Below are 23,060 nucleotides of genomic sequence, written 5' to 3'. Positions count from 1 at the left end.
AATTAACTTTATGTCCTGAAAACAAAGTGCTGTTTAAGGCAACTCGAACACCACACATCACTGAGTGTCACGCTTCATATTTTCAAGCACGGTGGTGGCTGCATCATATGGGTATGCTTGTCATCGGCAAGGACTAGGGAGTTTTTTTTTGGATAAAAAGAAACAGAATAGAGCTAAGCATAGGCAAAATCCCAGAGGAAAACCTGGTTCAGTCTGCTTTCCAACAGACACTGGGAGACAAATTCACCTTTCAGCAGGACAATAACCCACAAACACAAGGTGAAATATATACTGGAGTTGCTTACCAAGACGACATTGAATGTTCCTGAGTGGCCTTGTTACAGTTTTGACTTAAATTGGCTTGAAAATCTATGGCAAGACTTGAAATGGCTGTCTACAACAACTTGACACAGCTTGAAATGTGTTACAAAGAATAATGTAAAATATTGTACAATTCAGGTGTGCAAAGCTCTTCTAGACTTCCCCAAAAAGACTCACAGCTGTAATCACTGCTAAAGGTGATTCTAACATGTATTGACTCAGGGGGTTGAATACTTATGTAATCAAGATATATTAGTGTCTTTTTTTCTTTTTTACAAATGTTAGAAGTTTTCTTCCACTTTCACGTTACAGAGTATTTTGTGTAGATCGTTGACAGAAAATGACAAATAAATTCACAACAAAATGTGGAAAAAGTCAAGGGGCGTGAATACTTTCTGAAGGCACTGGTCAGACCCCTGATTATGACCCTTGACCTTTGCCCTCTGCTCTCTCCCCAGTGTCTACCAGCTGGTGGTGAAAGAGGAACGCAAGCAGAAGGTGCGGCGGGCAGCCGACGTGCAGGAGTGCTTCCCCGTCCCCGTCAGCTTCAAAAATGCCTCCATTTTGGATTCGCCCCACTACTTTGCGGCGGAGCTCCCGCCCACCTACCTGACTGTTGTGCAGCCCTTCACCATAGGCGACAACAAGACCTACAACGGCTACTGGAACCCCCCTCTCTCTTCGTCCAAGAGCTACAGCATTTACTTCCAAGCCCTGAGCAAAGCCAATGGGGTGAGCTGTCATACCTCCTTTTAAGATCCATCACTGTTCAATTTCCATCGCTTATGTTGTCTAGATACAGATTACGGTTGTCACGCTACCAGTATCACCATACTCAGAAGTATCAAGACCAACAAACAAAACATGAAGCAAACTTAATTTCATTTTGGAAACAAACAAACAGCCTTACTGTCATTTGGAGTCATTTTCTAAGCTATAACACACCATTTATTTTACATAAAGCAGGTTTTTAAAAGACTGAAGAGTTTAGTCTGCTTTGTGTTTTCCTCTTTGCTATAACACATTGAGTATTGTAGTATCATGATAATGGTATTGTGTCAACCCTAATACAGATGGGAATGTCCTTTTAGTGAATAATGAAAGACCGCATTTTTCCCACGCTATCTTGAATCATATCAAGTTCTGTTTTTGAAGGTGTAATTTACTACGGGGTGCATGCTCCCCTTATTTCTGGTTTGAAATACAACTAAGTTTATTTATGATCTAGTACATACCTATCAGCCAAGTGAATGTACAGTAAAATTGCAAAAGGGATGTCCAATAGCATGTGCCTGTTCTTTTTGTTTTGCCAAATCGTAAACAGCATGCAAATGTATGGCTCTCTAGCTCTTCTTAACCTCTATGTGATCGGTGTCCCGTATACGGGACGGTTCAGCTAACGTGCGCTAATGTGATTAGCATGACTGTTGTAAGTAACAGCAAACTTTCCAGGACATAGACATGTCTTATATGGGCAGAAAGCTTAAATTCTTCTTAATCTAACTGCACTGTCCAATTTACAGTAGCTCTTACAGTAAAACAATACCATGCTATTGTTTGAGGAGAATGCACAACAACAAAGAACTTATCACGGCAACTGGTTTGATACATTCACCTCTGAAGGTAAATAATATACTTTTTAATTCAGTAATCTTGCTCTGATTTGTCATCCTAAGGGTCCCAGAGATCAAATGTAGCATAGTTTTGTTTGATAAAATCAATTTTTATATTCAAATGTAGGAACTGGGTTCTACAGTTTGAACCCCTGTTGTCTCTGGCTCCACACCCACTCCGCCCGGCCATCTAGATGTATGAAAGTTAGTGTATAAGCTAATGATCCATCATGTATGAAATTCCTGGGAGTTTTGTAGGTTCTCTATAGTTATGTACTTGAAAATGTATCAATTGACCAATTCGGCACATTTGGACAGACTTTATACAAAATAGTCCAGTATTGCAATGCTTCACTGGATCAATCTGAAACTTTGCACACACACTGCTACCACCTAGTGGCCAAAATCTAAATTGCGCCGAAACTGCAATATTATATTGTGGCCTTTCTCTTGCATTTCAAAAATAAATAGAATTTTTTGTATTATCTTTTTCCAGATGTAATGTGTTATATACTTCTACATTAATTTCACATTTCCACAAACTTCAAAGTGTTTCCTTTCAAATGGTATCAAGAATATGCATATCATTGCTTCAGGTCCTGAGTTACAGGCAGTTAGATTTGGGTATGTCATTTTAGGCGAAAATTGAAAAAAGGGTCCGATCCTTTTAATCGTAAAAGGTTATACTATGAAATAGATTTTAGAAATCGCTTAAAACCAGAGGGTGTTCAATAATGTGGTTCAGCGTGCCTGAGCGCTGGTCACATCGACTTCATGCTTTGATTGGATCTCAGTCAATTCAATCTGAGTTTTAGGAAAAGTTAGAATTTTTTAAAATAAAGTCATGCATAAAATATGGATTTAGCTTGGTAGTTTAGACCTGCCATCAAGGATAAGTCATTTATTTCACCTCTCTCGTTCCTTAATCTGTTTCTCTGTCGAAACCTCAGAGGGACGAGTATAACTATTTTCACTTATATTTTCCCCTATTACATTCAAGTTAGATAACATAAATGTAAAATCAAGTGTGGCTTAACTGTCACTCTGTGGCTTTAAAGTACGCCAGCCCATCATTATTATTTAATCTAATGGTTTTTCCATTTAGCCATTGTCACAAATGTAAATGCTCAGTGTAAACATGTTGACTGCTGCTACTCACTTATATTCTCCATCTTTCAATAGACTACATAGTGTACATACTGACGGTACTGTGTGTATTCCCTTACCGACTACTACAGCATGAAATACCCATGTGATTTGAGTTGTGCATGATGGCAGCACAGCTTGGATCCCTAGTTTGCTCATGAAGTCTCCTGTCACGGGTGGCATCCCTAAGATGCCACTCTTTCATCCTTTCATTGTGCCAATTAGAAAGCATGCACATCAAATGAGCCCGAGCAGGCTTTTCCAAAGCTCTGCGATGCCACCCAAGCCCCCCGACATAAAAGACAATAAACTAAATTTGCCTTGGGGAGGAGAGTTTAAGTCTGGATAGAGACATAGGAAGGGAGAGAGAGAGATAGTGAGAGAAAAGGGGGTTGGGGAAGGCTCTTCCTCCTAGTACAGACGAGCTGTCTGCTGATTCCTCAGCCAGGGCGGGTGCCAACTGCAGTCACCAACTCTCCTGACACTGCCAATTGCGCTTGAAACAACCCCCTCCCTGGCCTCTCAAGTCCCCCAGGCTTCTTTCTTGAGTCCAGGCTGCTTGTCCTAAACATCAGTTGCTAGAAGGGCAGCCATATTGACTGACTGGTCATATTTGTGGCAGAATTTGCTCCCCCCAGGATATGATGTTAAGGCTTGACAATTAGGAGACAACACACCCTCTCCATTTCCTGTAGTACCAACCAGAGGGGAGCAAATACATATTTTTGAAAGTGTGCTTTTGCCCAACATGTAGAATTTTGAACATGGTGAGGTACAGAGAGAAACTATATGTTTTACGGAGCAGTATTCAGGTGCTTTCAACGTTGCACAAAGCAAAGAGCTGAACCTGTACGGTGACACAGAAAGATGGTGGAGAAATGAAACAAAGCAGGTGGCACTTTGAGAAAATGGCCTCCAAATGCAGCCCTCCCCTTGACTTGTAAAAAGGCTCACGTCGGCCATGCAGCCTCTAATTAACTACAGTTCACCCGAAGTGGAGGGCAGGAGAAGCTGGGGGAGATGTTTTTCGTATGACAGTGGGTGTCAAACAAATTTGACTCCCCTGTACTCGGCACACAACGGGAAGAGCATCCATCAGAATGAGCACTCGCTGTAAAAACCAGAGTGCCTTACCCCACTGTCCCGTGGCAGACAGACAGTCTGAGACAAACCAGACTCTCACTAAGTAATGATGTCGGTGCTTTGGCCCGTCCCCAGAGGCAGTTAAAGTGAGTCAAAATTAAATGTGCTCATCTCCTGTTGCTTCCTCTTAAACACTTCCTTATTGGGCTGTTTCAGTTCTGACTGTATCTGAAGATAATCACCTTCAAGCCTTTCAAAGATCCTGTGACAAATTGTTCGGTCACGTATGGTTCCTTTCGTGTCAGGCCCAAATTATTGTCTCTTGCTATGTGAAAGTGTCTGTTTCTTTCTTTCTTTATTTACTAATTAGTTATTTTGAGTCATAGTGTTTTGGGGTGGATGGAGAAAGAGTTTGTTTTTATTCTGTCTTTTACTTGTTTTTGTTAAGGGGCATAATTATCATGTCATTTCAGCACATCAAAAGTACCACATTTTGCTTTACTGCTTATCTTTAGCGTTAGTTCCTGGAAAGGCGCATGACATGTCGGACCACAGTTTAGACTGGTGATGTGAGCGTGTTAGGACTCTGGGGCTGTCTGTGTTTCCTACAGCAGTTCCACCAGCTGCACCACAGGGACTTGGTATTCAGCTCAGGCTAGCGCTGTTAGCCACAAGATGTGTTCCAACTCCCAACTAGAGACCTGCATCTGCAACTCAGCCAAGCAGCATTTAAACAACAACCCATAAATAACTTTCCAGTATCAGAAAGACTATAAATTGACTCTACATTTATTAAGTCTACTGCTCATATCTTGAGGCTTTCTCATTTCCATCTTGTTGTAAAAGCTTTTGCAAATGGCCACCTTCTTTCAGGTCGGGCCCATGCATAAGCGGAGTGTTGTGAAACAGGCGAGCGGTGGTGAATGGGGAATTCTCTTTTGGCTTTTCACACGTTTTTTCAATGGATTGCCAGGTGCTTTGAAGTGGAGGTCACGCGTATCAAAAATGCCCTTGAACTCAGCTGACATCGGTGACCATTTGTTTTCGTTCATCAAGCTCCTGTTATCATGTTCCTCGGCCAACTAGCCCTCTCTCCAGGGAGGTGGTTCATAAAAACTTTTACGAGCACTTATCAGCCACTCTAAATTAGAGAGGGAATAAAACACAGCAAAAAGATGCCAGAATCAATGTAGATTTATATTGAGAGTCAAAAAGAGAAAAAGGTGCCCCTTCTCTCTGTTAAATATTCACTTAGGGGAGGAATAAGTGACGGAAGAAAGAGACGAGCACCTTTTATTTTTTTGAGGATGATAGTGTTCCCTAAACACCTGCCAAATTTACTATATAGACATTATAGTAGTGCCACGACTACTTGCCTCTCGAATGAAGTTAGTCGATCCATATTATCCTTGTTTCCTTCTCTTCTCCAATCCCTACTGAAGAAGATAATCTCCTAGGGATTCTTCCATATCAGCAGCTCTATCTCAGGATCTTCTAAGAGATGCTTTTAGACCCTCAAATCCTAGATACTCTCTCTTTCTCTCTGTACCCTCTCCCTCATCATGTACAGGTCATAGAAATGGAACAAGAGTACTAATACCTCAATGATATAGGCAAGCTCTACTATTATTTCTCCTTATTTTCCATGTTTTTATCAGGTCTTGGCCTTCCTTCCATCTCTATCTCTCTCACCTGTCTTTTATAAGCAGGCCTGATGCTGAGGTGTGGTTTCAATTCCACCCCTGTGCCCACAGGCTCCGGACCTGGAACAGCATGGGGATACACACACTGAGTGTCTGATTAAGAGAGATAGGCTGTGTTTGTGTGCAGGGCTGGGTGAAGGGCTGGGGTGAAGGGCCTGTGGATGGATGATTCGGGGCAGAAGGGGCAGGCGGTGGGTTATAAAAGCCTGCTGCAGAAAAAACTTCCCTCTCCCCTGTGCTCTCACACAGGGCTGGGTTTGTGAAGGCAGACTGTGGGAGGTTACACACCAGAGAGAGAGAGTAAAGGAGGAGAGCGAGAGAGAGACAGAGAGAAAGGGGAATGAAATAGAAAAAATACAGAGCAAGAAAGCGAGAGAAAGAGGGAGACTCTCTTTCCTTTTTCCTCCTCTCCAAACAGGGATCATAAGGTTGCTGAGAGTGTGCCCTGATGCTGGATTGATATTACTATTAGAAGTGAAAGGGCGTGTGGATAGGGCACAGAGGGAGCAGAAGCAATTCCCCCCTAAGTTCAGTGGATGTGTCTGGGTTATGACATCATGCTGGAAGTGTATATGCCTGTGCTTGTGTGTGGAGTGTGGATCTCTTCGGACCTCAGCAGATGCTCTTATCTCAAGAAAGAGACATGTTAAAGTGCACTCATTATTACACTGTCATGACTTGCCCTCATGGGTTGAGGATCAAACATGCCAGCTAGGCAAAGGTTTGAGCACACCTTTTCCTGGGGGCCAGTTTTATGACCGGTCGTAAATACCGTGCAGACTTTCTCTTCATTGCCATGAAGTATTGGGTGAAAGGACCCCTTTGTTAACAAAGGAAGTCTTCCTGCCAAGACTCCAACATCCAAATGTGGATAATGAAACAATATTCCTACTTAAAAGAATGTGGTAAATGGTTGGTGGGGACTTAAAGAACAATCATGTCAAATTCTTGACTATGTTGTGACGTCATTAAATACGGTGGAACATCATAACTGTATCTCTGGGGGGTACACTTCCCAGTTATGTGGTTTGCATCTAATTGTTGTATAAAACAAATGATTAAGTATTATAATACTTTTGTGAAGATAACAATGTGATTTTAGCATTCTAGATGAGATGATTGTTTTCCGTATTGATTTGTTCTCAGTCAGTGGCCACGCCCAGATGAGCACAAACATGATGGAACACCCCTTTTACCCCAAGTGCATAAAAAGCCTTGTCACGAAATTCACCTCAGACCAGCAGACGTGAAGCGTGAGCTAAACGTTGCAAATGGTTGAATTTCTACCAGACCAGGAAGCCCACGGCTTAAAATGGTTGACACTCTACAAGACCAGCAGACGTGAAGTGTGAGCTAAACGTTACAAAATGGTTTAAAACTACATCTCCATTACCAAAGGAAGACCAAGCATACAATGGTATAAGCCGGATGGTTGAATTTCTAAAAGACCAACAAGCGTGAAGCAGAAGCTACACGTTACAAAATGTTTGGACCAGAAAACGTGAGACGTTAGTCCACACGTTTGAAATTGAGAAACTCTGAAACGCTCAACCTCTACACAAGGTGAAGAAGAAGACAATGCACTCGACCTTATCATTTCAGTCTGCAGCTGGCATGTATAGTCGTCTAGAGAACTTTCACTAAAGACACGAGAGGGAAGGACAATCCCTCTCAGACAACCGCTGGTACATCTGAAGTATCCATTCTAACCACGACTACGACCAGAAACTCTACCAAGGGCATTGGGATCTCTGGTGGGCAAACCAGAGTCCTACATCATCAACTCAACTATCGAGGACAGCTACACGTAAATACATGTTTAATTTCTAATCCGAATGAGCGTAGTTTCCAAAGTAACCATGATAGTTTGAATCTCTCTCTCCCTTCCACTCTGACCCTCCTTCTACGCAAGCAGTCGTGCTAATGTTAGTCCAGTCCACTAGGGACCCGTTTTCATTGTATTATGTTAGTAATCAATAACCTGTGTGTGTGTGTGTGTGTGTTTGTATTGTGTTATTATTTAGTTAGTTAGTAAATAAATAATTAAGCCAATTTGTGTATTGCTGATTCATCAATAAGGTTAGGGTTCTTGCAGGTTCAAGGATTATGCGACGTTCAAAATTAGACTTATAAGAGGTAATTATTTGATAAGTGACTGTTATCGATATATAACATATATATATTCTAAGAGTATAATTCGGGAGATGGTAACTCGTTAAACAACTTCTTCTGTGGTGCCCCAAATTCCGAATTAGTTCATTGTTACATGATTCATTTAATCGAGTGACAATTAAACATAGTTAGGTGATTCAATAAATAACAGTCATACATTAAAGTAAGTAACGTCACGACAAAAATCAGAAGTCTGTCACTGACTAACTTGACTTAGTCCCTTTGGTTTCTTTTGGAGTATATGGCGTTCACCATAGCTCTCCACCTCACTCTTCTCTGGGCAAGGGCTTTTACTCCAGTTGGTTTTTGGCCTTCCCTTCTTTCTATTTCATTGTGAGTTGTAGTCCTTTGCCTGTCTTGTTACGTTAATCGTGTTTTTGAGTGTCCAATTCACCTACATTTCCTTCTCCTGATCAGTCTGTCACAGTATATTTATTGTATAGGCTCAAAATCTACGGTAGTTAATAGTAGTTGGCACCAATATTGACCTGTTATTGAGGTAAAAATAAAAAGCTGTAAGTTTAGTATGTGGTATATCTGTGTTTAACATCTGTTTCCCTTTATGTGCTCAGATAATACCAGATGTAAGCTTTGTAAACGTTGTAACGGATTGATGGGAAAATCAATCAGACATGGCTATCCAACATATTTTGAATAACCCCTCATACTACTGACTGGGGTCATTTTGACCCTAGAGACATATTTCTGATTATAGCCCAAAGGTGGTTCATTCAATTATTCAAATTTGTCATGACTTTGTCAATCAACTTGTTCTTAATAAATCTAAATCATTGTTTAGTGTTTCTGTATCAATATGGACTTTAAAAAAATACAAGTCCTTTGAGGTAATTTTGACCCCAGCCAAAAACACCTAATTCCAGCTATAGTAATTTGATAAATAGGACATTTATTTGAATCTAGGTTTCTCTGGAGACATAATAACATGTTATCCATGTCACAGAGGGTGGAGGGGGACCTGTATCAGAACTCAGATACGCACAGAGAGCTGTGTTGGTGTGTATTCCCCAAAAAGTAGTTATTCTAGGGCAAATCTAAAAAAGTATTTATTTGAATCCAGGTTTCTCTGGAGACATAATATTAAGTTATCAGAGGGTGGAGGGGGACCTGTATTAGTGATTTTGACCAGATAGACAGATCACCTGCAGAGATGGAGCACCTTATGTACTGGTTATAACAAGGTATCAAAATTACCTTGCATACTGTATATGCTTGGTTGCAGTCAAAACAGCTCATAAAAGTATGTCAGTGGTATGAACACTTGGTAGAATTGTAATAAAGAAACAACCTACCCTCTAAATGTACACATAGTGCTATATTGGTATGTATTCTCAGCTGAAATACTTATTCAACAGGATTCCTATAATATCCTCCAATATTATATATGTGCAACTTGTTATGGTATTTGAGTTGCTATAACATTTGGTTTGAAGTGACTTTGAGGATTTGGGCATGTTTTTTGAAGCATTCTGCCTTAGGCCCTACCACTCCCATTGTTTCACTAGCAGTGATGCTGGCTGTGGGGTGAGTATATAAAGAAAACTAAGCTTTTTTTTTGGTCATTGCCTCTCAAGATCAATGGATGAATCACTTTCTGTCAATACAATTAAGTATATTTCACATTTTGGTGTACCGCCCCTTTAAATGGGAGTCATTTTTACCACATAAATATGTCAAAATTAGTATTTACTTTAAAAAATCTAAAAACGGCCTCCCGAGTGGCGCAGCGGTCTAAGGCACTGTATCGCATTGAGGCATCGGCTGCGAACCGGGAGACCCATGAGGCGGCGCACAATTGGCCCAGCGTCGTCCGGGTTAGGGGATGGTTTGGCCGGCCGGGATGTCCTTGTCCCATCGCGCTCTAGAGTCACCTGTGGCGGGCCGGGCGCATGAACGCTGACACGGTCACCAGTTGTATGGTGTTTCCTCCGACACATTGGTGCGGCTGACTTCCGGGTTAAGTGAGCAGTGTGTCAAGAAGCAGTGCGGCTTGGCAGGGTCGTGTTTCGGAGGACGCATGGCTCTCGACCTTCGCCACTCTCGAGTCCATACGGAAGTTGCAGTGACGGGACAAGACTATAAAAATAGTATTTTAAAAACGAAATGGTACTACAATCAAATGATGGTAAATCAGCTTTTTAGTACTTATGTGGATTGTACTTTGGAAAAAAGCTTTACCTTTTTAAAGGGGAATTGCCCCCTCTGATTTGGGCTTGTTTTTTGGCTTGCTCCTCAGGAAATGCTTGACAGAAGCCAAATGTGAGTTGGCTTGGGGGTGTGGTTAGGGCTGTCACGGTGACCATATTATCACCACACCGGCGGTCACGAGTCATGACCGCAGTCAAATTCCATGTGACCATTTAGTCAAGGTAACTAGGATTCTACAATCTCTGATGCTGCTGATGGTCATTAGTAGCCTACCAAAAAGCTTGTACTCAGCACTCTATTGTGCCTCTAATCACTCTGAGATCAGTGCAAATGTTTTAGAAAATCAAACACTTCATGCGAGCCCATGACCTCATGTTGCGCAACATTTCTATAGGCTATGCAATTGCGTGAGAAAACAGAGTTTTGATAGCCTCTATTAAAAAGAGTAGGATCCAATCAGCATTCTATAAACTAGGCCTACTATATTTATTTCTAAACATTCCTAATATTAAGCACATTGCTTCACTTTACAACAGTATAGCCTACCTGGCTGGCCTGAAAATTAACCACAGGAAAAGTGTAATCGATTCGCTATTTAAGTGCATAGATTATGTGTATTTTTTTCCCTATACCCCTTTTCCGAGACAGGTTCATGATGATGGTCCAAACTAATTTCACACATATATTATTTAGTATACACTACCAGTCAAAAGTTTGGACACACCTACACAGTCAAGGGTTTTTCTAAATATTTTTTACATTGTAGAATAATAGTAAAGACATCAACACTATGAAATAACACATATAGTAGTAACCAAAAAAGTGTTAAACAAATCAAAATATATTTTATATTTGAGATTCTTCAAATAGCCACCCTTTGACAGCTTTGCACACTCTTGACATTCTCTCAACCAGCTTCATGAGGTAGTCACCTGTAATGCATTTCAATTAACAGGTATGCCTTCTTAAAAGTTAATTTGTGGAATTTCTTTCCTTCTTAATGAGTTTGAGCAAATCAGTTGTGTTGTGGTAAGGTGTGGGGGGGTGGGGGGGAACAACAGTCCATCATTACTTTAAGACATGATGGTCAGTCAATAAGGAAAATCTCAGGAACTTTGAAAGTTTCTTCAAGTGCAGTGGCAAAAACCATCAAGCGCTATGATGAAACTGGCGCTCAAGAGGACCGCCACAGGAATGGAAGACCCAGAGTTACCTCTGCTGCAGAGGATAAGTTCATTAGTGTTACAAGCCTCAGAAATTGCAGCCCAAATAAATGCTTCACAGAGTTCAAGTAACAGATACATCTCAACATCAACTGTTCAGAGGGGACTATGTGAATCAGGCCTTCATGGTCGAATTACTGCAAAGAAACCACTACTAAAGGACAACAATAATAAGAAGAGACTTGCTTGGGCCAAGAAACACGAGCAATGGACATTAGACCGGTGGAAATGTTTATTTGGTCTGGAGTCCAAATTGGAGATTTTTGGTTCAACCGCCGTGTCTTTGTTAGACGTGGTGTGGGTGAACGGATGATCTCTGCATGTCTAATTCCAACCGTAAAGCATGGAGGAGGAAGTGTTATGGTGTGGGGGTGCTTTGCTGGTGACACTGTCTGTGATATATTTAGAACACACTTAACCAGCATGGCTACCACAGCATTCTGCAGCGATACACCATCCCATCTGGTATGGGCTTAGTGGGGCTATCATTTGTTTTCAACAGGACAATGACCCAACACAACTCCAGGCTGTGTAAGGGCTATTTCAACAAGAATGAGAGTGATGGAGTGCTGCATCAGATGACCTGGCCTCCACAATCCCCCAACTTCAACCCAATTGAGATGGTTTGGGAATGAGTCGGACCGCAGAGTGAAGGAAAAGCAGCCAACAAGTGCTCAGCATATGTGGGAACTCCTTCAGAAATGCTGGAAAAGCATTCCAGGTGAAGCTGGTTGAGAGAATGCCAAGAGTGTGCAAAGCTGTCATCAAGGCAAAGGGTGTCTATTTGATTTGTTTAACACTTTTTTGGTTTCTACTTGATTCCATATGTTTTACTTCATAGTTTTGATGTGTTCACTATTATTCTACAATGTAGAAGATAGTAAAAATTAAGAAAAACCCTTGAATGAGTACGTGTGTCCAAACTTTTGACTGGTACTGTATGTAAAGACAACATTAAATTAAGAATAGTCTGATGAGTGACAATATTAGCCTATCACTTGTGAATGATGTACAGCGCATTCGGAAAGTATTCAGATCCCTGGATTTTTCCACATTTTGTTACGTTACAGCCTTATTCGAAATGGATTAAATATAGTTTCAGAACCTTTGGCAGCAATTACAGCCTTGAGTCTTCTTGGGTAGGACGCTACAAGGTTGGCACACCTGTATTTGGGGAGTTACTCCCATTCTTCTCTGCAGAGCCTCTCAAGCTCTGTCAGGTTGGATGGGCGTCGCTGCACAGCTATTTTCAGGTCTCTCCAGAGACATTTGATATGGTTTAATTCCGGGCTCTGGCTGGGCCACTCAATGACAATCAGAGACTTGTCCCGAAGCAACTCCTGCATTGTCTTGGCTGTGTGCTTAGGGTCGTTGTCCTGTTGGAAGGTGAACCTTCACCCCAGTCTGAGGTCTTGAACACTCTGGAGCAGGTTTTCATCAAGGTACTCTCTGTACTTTGCTCCGTTCATTTTTCCCTCAATCCTAACTAGTCTCCCAGTCCCTGCCGCTGAACAACATCCCCACAGCATGAAACTGCCAGCACCATGCTTCACCGTAGGGATGGTGCCAGGGTTCCTCCAGACGTGACGCTTGATATTCAGGCCAAAGAGTTCAATCTTGGTTTCATCAGACCAGAGAATCTTGTTTCTCATGGTCTGAGAGTCCTTTAGGCGGGCTGTCATGTTTATTTTACTGAGGAGTGGCTTCCGTCTGGCCACTCTACCATAAAGGCCTGATTGGTGGAGTGCTGCAGAGATGGTTGTCCTTCTGGAAGGTTCTCCCATCTCCACAAAGGAACTCTGGAGCTCTGTCAGAGTGACCATTGGGTTCTTGGTCACCTCCCTGACCAAGGCCCTTCTCCCCTGAATGCTCAGTTTGTCCTGGCGGCCAGCTCTAGGAAGAGTCTTGGTGGTTCCAAACTTCTTCCATTTAAGAATGACGGAGGCCACTGTGTTCATGGGGACCTTCAATGCTGCATACATTTTTTGGTACCCTTCCCAGATCTGTGCCTCGACACAATCCTGTCTCGGAGCTCTACGGATAATTTCTTCAACCTCATGGCTTGGTTTTTGTTCTGACATGCACTGTCAACTTTGGAACCATATATAGACAGGTCTGTGCCTTTCCAAATCATGTCCAATCAATTGAATTTACCACAGGTGGACTCCAATCAAGTTTTAGAAATATCTCAAGGATGATCAACGGAAACAGGATGCACCTGAGCTCAATTTCGAGTCTCACAGCAAAGGGTCTGAATACTTAATGTAAATAAGGTGTTTTTTTATTTTATATTTTATACATTTGCAAAATAATTATAAAAACCTGTTTTTGCTTTCTCATTATGGGGTATTGTGTGTAGATTGATGAGGAAAACATTTAATTGAATCAATTTTAGAATAAGGCTGTAACGTAACAACATTTGGAAAAAGTCAAGGGGTCTGAATACTTTCCGAATATACTGTATTATCACTTGTGAATGACCACAAGCATGTGTAGTAAGGTAAAATTCAGCACATGCCTTTTTTGTGTGACTTTTTTAAATCATAGTCGCACACCTCATGTAGCCTAGCCCATACACCTATATGTTTTGATAATAATGAAGACATCAAAACTATGAAATAACACATATGGAATCATTTAGTAACCAAAAAAGTGTTAAACAAAATATATTTGAGATTTGAGATTCTTCAAAGTAGCCAACCTTTACCTTGATGACAGCTTTGCACACTCTTGGCATTCTCTCAACCAGCTTCATGAGGGAGTCACCTGGAATGCTTTTCCAACAGTTTTGAAGGAGTTCCCACATATGCTGAGCACTTGTTGGCTGCTTTTCCTTCACTCTGCGGTCCAACTCATCCCAAACCATCTCAATTGGGTTGAGGTCGGGTGATTGTGGAGGCCAGGTCATCTGATGCAGCACTCCATCACTCTCCTTCTTGGCCAAATAACCCTTACACAGCCCGGAGGTGTGTTTTGGGACATTGTCCTGTTGAAAAACAAATTCTAGTCTGATTAAGCGCAAACCAGATGGGATGGCGTATCACTGCTGAATGCTGTGGTAGCCATGACGTTTAAGTGTGCCTTGAATTCTGAATAAATCAATGACAGTGTCACCAGCAAAGCACCCCCACACCATAACACCTCCTCCTCCATGCTTCACGGTGGGAACCACACATGCAGAGATCATCCATTCACCTCCTCTGCGTCTCACAAAGACAATGTGGTTGGAACCAAAAATCTCCAGTTTGGACAGACCAAAGGACAGATTCCCACTGGTCTGATGTCCATTGCTCGTGTTTCTTGGCCCAAGCAAGTCTCTCCTTATTATTGTTGTGCTTTAGTAGTGCTTTCTTTCCAGCAATTCGACCATGAAGGCCTGATTCACGCAGTCTCCTCTGAACAGTTGATGTTGAGATGTGTCTGTTTCTTGAACTCAGTGAAGCATTTATTTGGGCTGCAATTTCTGAGGCTTGTAACTCTAATGAACTTATCCTCTGCAGCAGAGGTAACTATGGGTCTTCCTTTCCTGTGGCGGTCCTCATGAGAGCCAGTTTCATTATTGCGCTTGATGGTTTTTGCGACTACACTTGAAGAAACTTTCAAAGTTCTTGACATTTTCCGGATTGACTGACCTTCATGTCTTAAAGTAATGATGGACTGTCATTTCTCTTTGCTTATTTGAGCTGTTTATTTAGTAAATATTTCCTTAACACTATTTCTTGAACTGCATTGTTGGTTAAGAGCTTATAAGGAAGCATTTCACGGTAAGGACTACACCTGTTGTATTCGGCGCATGTGACAAATACAATTTGATTTGATTTGACAAAATGTCATGACCGCCACTGCCCTAGGTGTGGCTTGATGTGGGTATTTCTTGGGTGTGTCCTTTCCACCAACAAGACACACCCATCTGTCAGAACCTTGCCCACAGCTGTTTCACCCCACTCATTCACAACAAACAAACATCCTGCAGGTTGATTTCAATAACTATAGGCAGATGTATGGTGAGATGCTGCAGGAAGCTTTGAATAGGTCAGTAACCTAAAGACTAGTATGAGAAGAATGCAATTGCTGAATTTATATAACAATAAAAGACAATACAAGTAACAGTTCTATTAACATGTTTATGTTGAGTGCCAGGTCTTTCTCGATTCAGAGACATCAGTATCAAGCCCATCTGTCAGTCTGGACTTTATCACCATACATGTTTCTGTGAACACATACACACAAAGTCACAGTTCTATTACCTTCCTGCATTACTTCTATGCTCGCTTCGAGGCAAGCAACACTGAAGCATGCATGAGAGCATCAGCTGATGCGGACGACTGTCTGATCACGCTCTCCGTAGCCGATGTGAGTAAGACCTTTAAACAGGTCAACATTCACAAGGCCACAGGGCCAGACGGATTACCAGGATGTGTACTCCGAGTATGCGCTGACCAACTGGCAAGTGTCTTCACTGATATTTTCAACCTGTCCCTGACTGAGTCTGTAATACCAACATGTTTCAAGCAGACCACCATAGTCCCTTTTCCCAAGAACACTAAGGTAACCTGCCTAAATGACTACCGACCCATAGCACTCACGTCTGTAGCCATGAAGCGCTTTGAAAGGCAACAACACCTCCACTATGCTGATCCTCAACACGGAGGCCCCTCAGGGGTGCATGCTCAGTCCCCTCCTGTACTCCCTGTTCACCCATGACTGCATGTCCAAGCACGACTCCAACACCATCATTAAGTTTGCCGACGACACAACAGTGGTAGGCCTGATCACCGACAATGATGAGACAGCCTATAGGTAGGAGGTCAGAGACCTGGCCGTGTGGTGCCTCAACGTGATCAAGGACGACAGGAAAAGAAGGACCGAGCACGCTCCCATTCTCGTCAATAGGGCTGTAGTGGATCATGTTGAGAGCTTCAAGTTCCTTGGTGTCCACATCACCAACAAACTATCATGATCCAAACACACCAAGACAGTCGTGAAAAGGGCACCACAAAGCCTATTCCCCCTAAGGAGACTGAAAAGATTTGGCATGGGTCCTCAGATCGTCAAAAAGTTATACAGCTGCACCATCGAGAGCATCCTGACTGGTTGCATCACCACCTGGTATGGCAACTGCTCGGCCTCCGACCGCAAGGTACTACAGAGGGTAGTGCGTACGGCCCAGGACATCACTGGGGCCAAGCTTCCTGCCATCCAGGACCTCATACCAGGCAGTGTCAGAGGAAGGCCCTAAAAATTGCCAAAGACTCCAGTCACCCTAGTCATAGACTGTTCTCTCTGCTACCGCACAGCAAGTGATACCGGTGTGCCGAGTCTAGGTCCAAAATGCTTCTTAACAGCTTCTACCCCCAAGTCATAAGACTCCTGAACAGCTAATCAAATGGCTACCCAGACTATTTGCATTGCCCCCCGCTCTTTTTACGCTGCTGCTACTCTCTGTTTATTATCTATGCATAGTCACTTTACCTCTACCCACATGTACATATTACCTCAATTACCACGACTAACCTGTGCCCCCGCACATTGACTTTGTACCGGTGCCCCCTGTATATAGCCTCGCTACTGTTATTTTACTACTGCTCTTTAATCATTTGTTATTTATCTATTTTTCTTCTATTTTTACTCATTTATTTTTTACTTAACACTTATTTTTCTTAAAACTGCATTGTTGGTTAAGGGCTTGTAAGTAAGCATTTCACTGTAAGGTCTACACCTGTTGTATTCGGCGCATGTGACAAATAAAATGTGATTTGATTACCAATGGCAGTTAGGATAGGTAATATCTGACACACAAACATATACTATGTTGAAGTTTGAACAGGTCAGATGAAACCTACCCAATTGTGGACTCCCCATTAAACTACTGAGGCTGCCGTTTGGCAAAAGCATATCTAGTCCATCTGTAGAAATAGGCAGAGTTGAGGCAGAGTTAATCAGTGATACATGGAATGAAAAGGGTGTTGCTATTACTGGACATTTGTGATGTACTGTATTATTATTAATCACATCATTGTGGATGTGTTGAGTTGATGTGTTGAGTGCCAGGTCTCTCTGCGTCTCATGCATCTGTGAACACATACACACAGTCACTGTTCTATTACCAATGGCAGTTAGGGATAGGTGATACCTGACACACAAACATATACTATGTTGATTTTTGAACAGGTCAGACTAAACCTACCAAATTCTGGTCTCCCCATCGTTGGATAGTAGGCAAGACGTGCGGCTGGAGGGGAGGTCTTTGCCAGCGTAGATCAGCTCCTGGCCCCTGGAAGATACTGGTTGGTCACACACAAACAGAGCACTGATTACAGTTATGATTAGCCTGGTGGAACCAACATGATCGCCGTGTTCACCTTTCTATTTCACTTCAGATATCATGATATGTGAAGTAAAATCGAAAGGTGAACGCAGCCATCAGACTGGTTCCACCATGTTAGGTTATGAAGGTGAATTGGGACAGAACTCAAATCTGTTTTGACCTTTGACCAGGTCAAATGTCATAAACCTTATTCAAGTGTCATCCCCTGCACTGAAGCAGGACTGGTGTCTGGCTCCTGCCTCAGCCTTTTCTGGTCTATCATACTCTCAGCAAAGGGAGTTGGATACATGCACCTTCTGTAACAGCTCCTGATATGGCTGGGGGGTTACTACCATGCTGATGAACAGCAAATACACCAGGTTTTGTATGTAGCCTGTCAATGAAATGTTAGGATCAAAGTCTAAAAACAAGCACTTAAACTACTCTTTGTAGTTGACAGGTTTGTATCAACAGTAATCTTACCATAAGTAAGATCAGTTTTCAGAGCCCTCACCGAGTATTGCCCTCGCTTGTACTAGGGATACCAGATGGAGTATCGTCACTCCCCTGTAGCGGTGGTTGCTTGGGCTCAGTTGGCATTGTCATTGTAATGCATTGCTATAAGGAGGAAAGAATAGACCACATTATTTGGTGCAAACTTCAGTATCAGCTGTGGAATGCTTCGAATCATTACTTTTGGTAGTCGTGACTAAGCTTGCCCACATCCTTCACCAGTCTCTTGTCCAGCACAATGTTGGTTAGTTTTTCACATGCCATCATGCCTATAGGATAGAAATGTACAGCGATGACTCAACATTTAGTGATGGATCAATTGTACAAAGAAATTATGAAGCTGCTTACTTGGCTTCAGCCAATCCCTGGCATCTTCACTGATGAGGGGTTGATGCAGGAAGTTGGGGAACTCATTGCCATCATGTGTGTGGACAGAAGTCCATTTGGCTACTTTCTCCTCTCCAGAAGTAGAAGCTGGTTTCACTATACTCCATCCTAAAGGGTCCAACTTGCTTACAGGTCGTCGATTTAGCCAGTGTATCTATTTTCTTTCCAAGCCCTAATAAGATGAAATGACATTGAGAATGTTTATTAATAATGTAAATTATTTAATGCACATAACACTGGATAATATCTAAACAATTACATGAATGTGAAGACAGCATTGCCAACTAACTACACACCTTTAGCAACGTGCCATGTATCATAGAATCAAATAACATTTTATTTGTCACATGCTTCAGAAACAACAGGTGTGGACTTACAGTGAAAGACTTACTTACGGGCCCTCCCGAACAATGCAGATAGAAAGAAAATAGAGAAATAATAGAAAAATAAAATGCGTAATAGATACTGAATGAGTAACGTTAACTTGGCTATATACAAGGGGTACCAGTATCGAGTCGATGTGCAGGGGTATGAATGTCCAACCCTATTTTGGCCTTCACATCCATTGTAGTGTGACTCCCAAATTTTGCAGTGTCTGGGAGTGTCAACCCTCATATCACTCAAAAGACAAACAGCTCGCTCTTCAGTGGCCTGCTGGAGGAGGACGGTTTGCTCGGATTTCCACTGCCAGTAGATAGTGGGATTCAGCAGATTTGCCTCTCACTTATGCCCTGGACATTATATGCATCCAAGAACTAGAAAATAAACCACAAATTATGGTTTCACAATTGGGTTATCAAATGTATCAAAGTAATGAAGTGGTTTAAATTATTATTATTTATTTTTTTACAAATGATGAGCCTGTGAAAGCTGTTGCCACAGGATAATTGTCAGCATGTGGCTGACTGTTCCATTTATAAGAATGCTCACAGCGAGAGCAAGTCTGCATGATGCTGATAAGAGTCCCCTTGCTTGTCTTCTCTATGCTGCTTGTTTGGCTGCAAACTGGACATCTCTCGAACAACTGTAGCAACAATCCTCACAAACAATCTACTTTCTCATCTTATGAGGCGGTGTTGACTGGGAGTGCCTGTGACAGGGTGATATGAGACAGCCAAGTGGTAAATTGCTGGCAATGCACTTAACCTACTAGTTTATCAAGCCAGGTATTTTTTATACAACTTTTCACATAACACACAATACCTGTCGTTGTTGATGAAGCCGTCTGTGTCATCAGGGCAGTAACTCGAGTTACTATCAGAGGCCTCTTGATTGCGTGTCCTTTTCATAGGAGTCGAGGGAGACTCTGGCAACAACGGAAGCGGTGTCGATGTCACAAGGTTACTTGTGTCGCATGACACTTTTATTCGGAGGTCTGGCCTGACAAGCAGTGAAAATAGCAAGTGAACAGTGAATGGAATTATTTTTGGAGGTGGCTAAACCATTGCAATCACATTGCTGGACATGTTATGATACCCACCCTTTCTCCTTCTGGTAGGTCCCGGCATCCGTACACGGTTCATGACCAGGGGATCAGTCTAGCACCCAACTGTGCGCTTTGTCTAATAGAAAAACAGGGTCTATGATTTTGTAATCAAAATCAAGCTAATTATATATTTACTGACTGTAGCTACAAATTGGATTAGATTCAGGCCGGTGACGCCATTGTCAAAAATTGCTAGCAATGCTAATGTTAGCTAGCTAGCTAAGATATTGTGGTGTCCCCTCCATCTTAGTTAGCAAGCTGGCTAAAGTTATACTGCATCTGAAGTCAATCTGGTGACATCACAATCATGACAAAAGGTTTTAATTTTTTAGAATTTTAGAATTGTTTTGAGCTTACAGCACCTGATAAGATGGCGCCGATAGACATGGTCACCCTGTTTATGGCTCCTAAAAAACTTTGTAGTATTTTTTGTGTTTTATTTCTCACATTATTAGCTCAGAACTTCCTTTGAACTATTACATACAGCCAGAAATAACTTTTGGATATTAGAGTGGTGGTAACTCACCAGCATTTCTTCCATAAATATGACTTTCCTGAATTGGACCCTTTCATACCCCCAAGGCAATTACATTTATCCCAGAGACTGCTCCAAGACGCCGCCAGCGGAGAAGAGGTATTTGGAGTGGCCTATTAGTCCGACTCAGGAGGCGTGCATACCATCCACCGCTTCCGAGTATATTGTCAGTCCCTGGACTATAAAGAGGTGAGCTCAGGGCAAGGATATCCTTCCAGTGAGAAATCAGGGACTGTAACATACTCTGTTTCACGGAATCATGGCTCTCTCCGGATATACTATCCCCATCCATACAGTCAGCGGGATCTCAGTACATCGCGCAGACAGGAATAAAGAACTCTCCAGGAAAAAGAAAGGCAGAGGTGTATGTTTTCATGAACTACTCATGGTGTGATTATGGTAATGTAAGGAACCTAGAATACCTCACAATCAAATGCCGACCGCATTACCTAAAGAGATAATTCTCTTCGGTCATCGTCACAGCCATGTATTTCTCCCCCTCAAGCCAATACGACGACGGCTCTCAAGGAACTACAGTGGACTTTAATGAAGCAAATCTTTACCAAAGTTTTATCAACACATTGCCTGCACTTCAAAAACTCTCGACTATTGCTACTCTCCCTTCAAGGACAGCTACAAGGCCCTTAGGCAAATCAGATAATGCCTCTATCCTGCTCCTCCCTTCCTATAGGCAGAAACTCAAATAGGAAGTCCCCGTGCTAAGGACTGTTCAACACTGGTCTGACCAATTAGAATCCATGCTTCAAGATTGTTTTGATCACGCGGACTGGGATATGTTCTGGGTTGCCTCTGAGAATAACATTGACGTATACACTGACATGGTGACTGAGTTCATCAGGAAGTGCAGGGGATGTTGTTCCCACTATGGCAATTAAAACCTATCCAAACCAAACAACGTGTATAGATGGCAGCATTCGCGCAAAACTGAAAGCGCAAACCACTGCATTTAACCACGGCAAGCTGACTGGGAATATGGGCGAGTACAAATAGTCCAGTTATGCCCTTTGTAAGGCAATCGAATAGGCAAAACGTCAGTACAGCAACAAAGTGGAGTCACAATTCAACGGCTCAGACACGAGACGTATGTGGCAGGAACTTCAGACAATCACGGATTATAAAGGGAAAACCAGCGCATGGACTGTGAGCTCTCGTTCTCCATGGCCAATGTGAATAAGACATTTAAGTGTGTTAGCCCCTGCAACGCTGCCAGCCCAGACGGCATCCTTGGCCGCATCCTCAGAGCATGCGCAGATCAGCTGGCTGGAGTTTATGGACATATTCAATCTGTTGTCCCCACTTGCTTCAAGATGTCCACCATTGTTCCTGTACTCAAGAAAGTGAATGTAACTGAACTAAATGACAGAGGGTGGTGCGGTCTGCCCAACACATCACTGGGGGCACACTGCCTGCCTTTCAGGACATCTACAGCACCCGGTGTCACAGGAAGTCACGGCCTGTTCACCCCGGTACCATCCAGACAGCAAGGTCAGTACAGGTGCATCAAAGCTGGGACCGAGAGAGTGACATTGTCTATCTCAAGGCCATCAGACTGTTAAAAAGTCACGACTAGCTGGCCTCCGCCCAGTACCCTGCCCTGAAATTAGTCACTGTCACTAGTTTAGAGGCTGCTGCCCTATGTACATAGACATGGAACACTATTAAAATGACCAATGTTTACATAGTGTATTACCCACTTCATATATATATATATATATATATACACACACACATACATATGTACACTACCGTTCAAAAGTTTGGGGTCACTTAGAAATGTACTTGTTTTCGAATGAAAAGCAACAAAATATGTCCATTAAAATAACATAAAATTGATCAGAAATATAGTGTAGACATAGTTAATGTTGTAAATGGCTATTGTAGCTGGAAACGGCAGATTTTTAATGGAATATCTACATAGGCATACAGAGGCCCATTATCAGCAACCATCAGTCCTGTGTTCCAATGGCACTTTGTGTTTGCTAATCCAAGTTTATCATTTTAAAAGGCAAATTGATAATTAGAAAACCCATTTGCAATTATGTTGGCACAGCTGAAACTGTTGTTCTGATTAAAGTAGCAATAAAACTGGCCTTCTTGTGACTAGTTGAGTATCTGGAGCATCAGCAATTGTGGCTTTGATTACAGGCTCAAAATGGCCAGAAACTCGTCAGTCTATTCTTGTTCTGAGAAATGAAGGCTATTCTATGAGAGAAATTGACAAGAAACTGAAGATCTCGTACAACACTGTGTACTACTCCCTTCACAGAACAGCGCAAATTGTCTCTAACCAGAATAGAAAGAGGAGTGGGAGGCCCCGGTGCACAATTGAGCAAGAGGACAAATACATTAGTGTCTAGTTTGAGAAACAGACGCCTCACAGGTCC

At 42.3% G+C, this 23,060-nt stretch overlaps 1 protein-coding gene across 1 annotated transcript in view; it reads left to right on the top strand.

Moving 5' to 3' along the window:
- The window catches only part of LOC121578298 (receptor-type tyrosine-protein phosphatase T-like), a 510,655-nt gene that overhangs the window by 313,425 nt on the left and 174,170 nt on the right, over positions 1–23,060 (top strand). Inside the window, exon 12 of the mRNA XM_045223992.1 lies at positions 780–1,053. Within this exon, the coding sequence (XP_045079927.1) occupies positions 780–1,053 (274 nt within the window). The remainder of the gene's footprint in view (positions 1–779; positions 1,054–23,060) is intronic.

The sequence above is a fragment of the Coregonus clupeaformis genome, chromosome 12 (genome assembly GCF_020615455.1).
Source record: "Coregonus clupeaformis isolate EN_2021a chromosome 12, ASM2061545v1, whole genome shotgun sequence".
In the NCBI taxonomy this organism is placed as follows: domain Eukaryota; kingdom Metazoa; phylum Chordata; class Actinopteri; order Salmoniformes; family Salmonidae; genus Coregonus; species Coregonus clupeaformis.
This window is presented reverse-complemented; position numbering and strand designations above follow the sequence as displayed.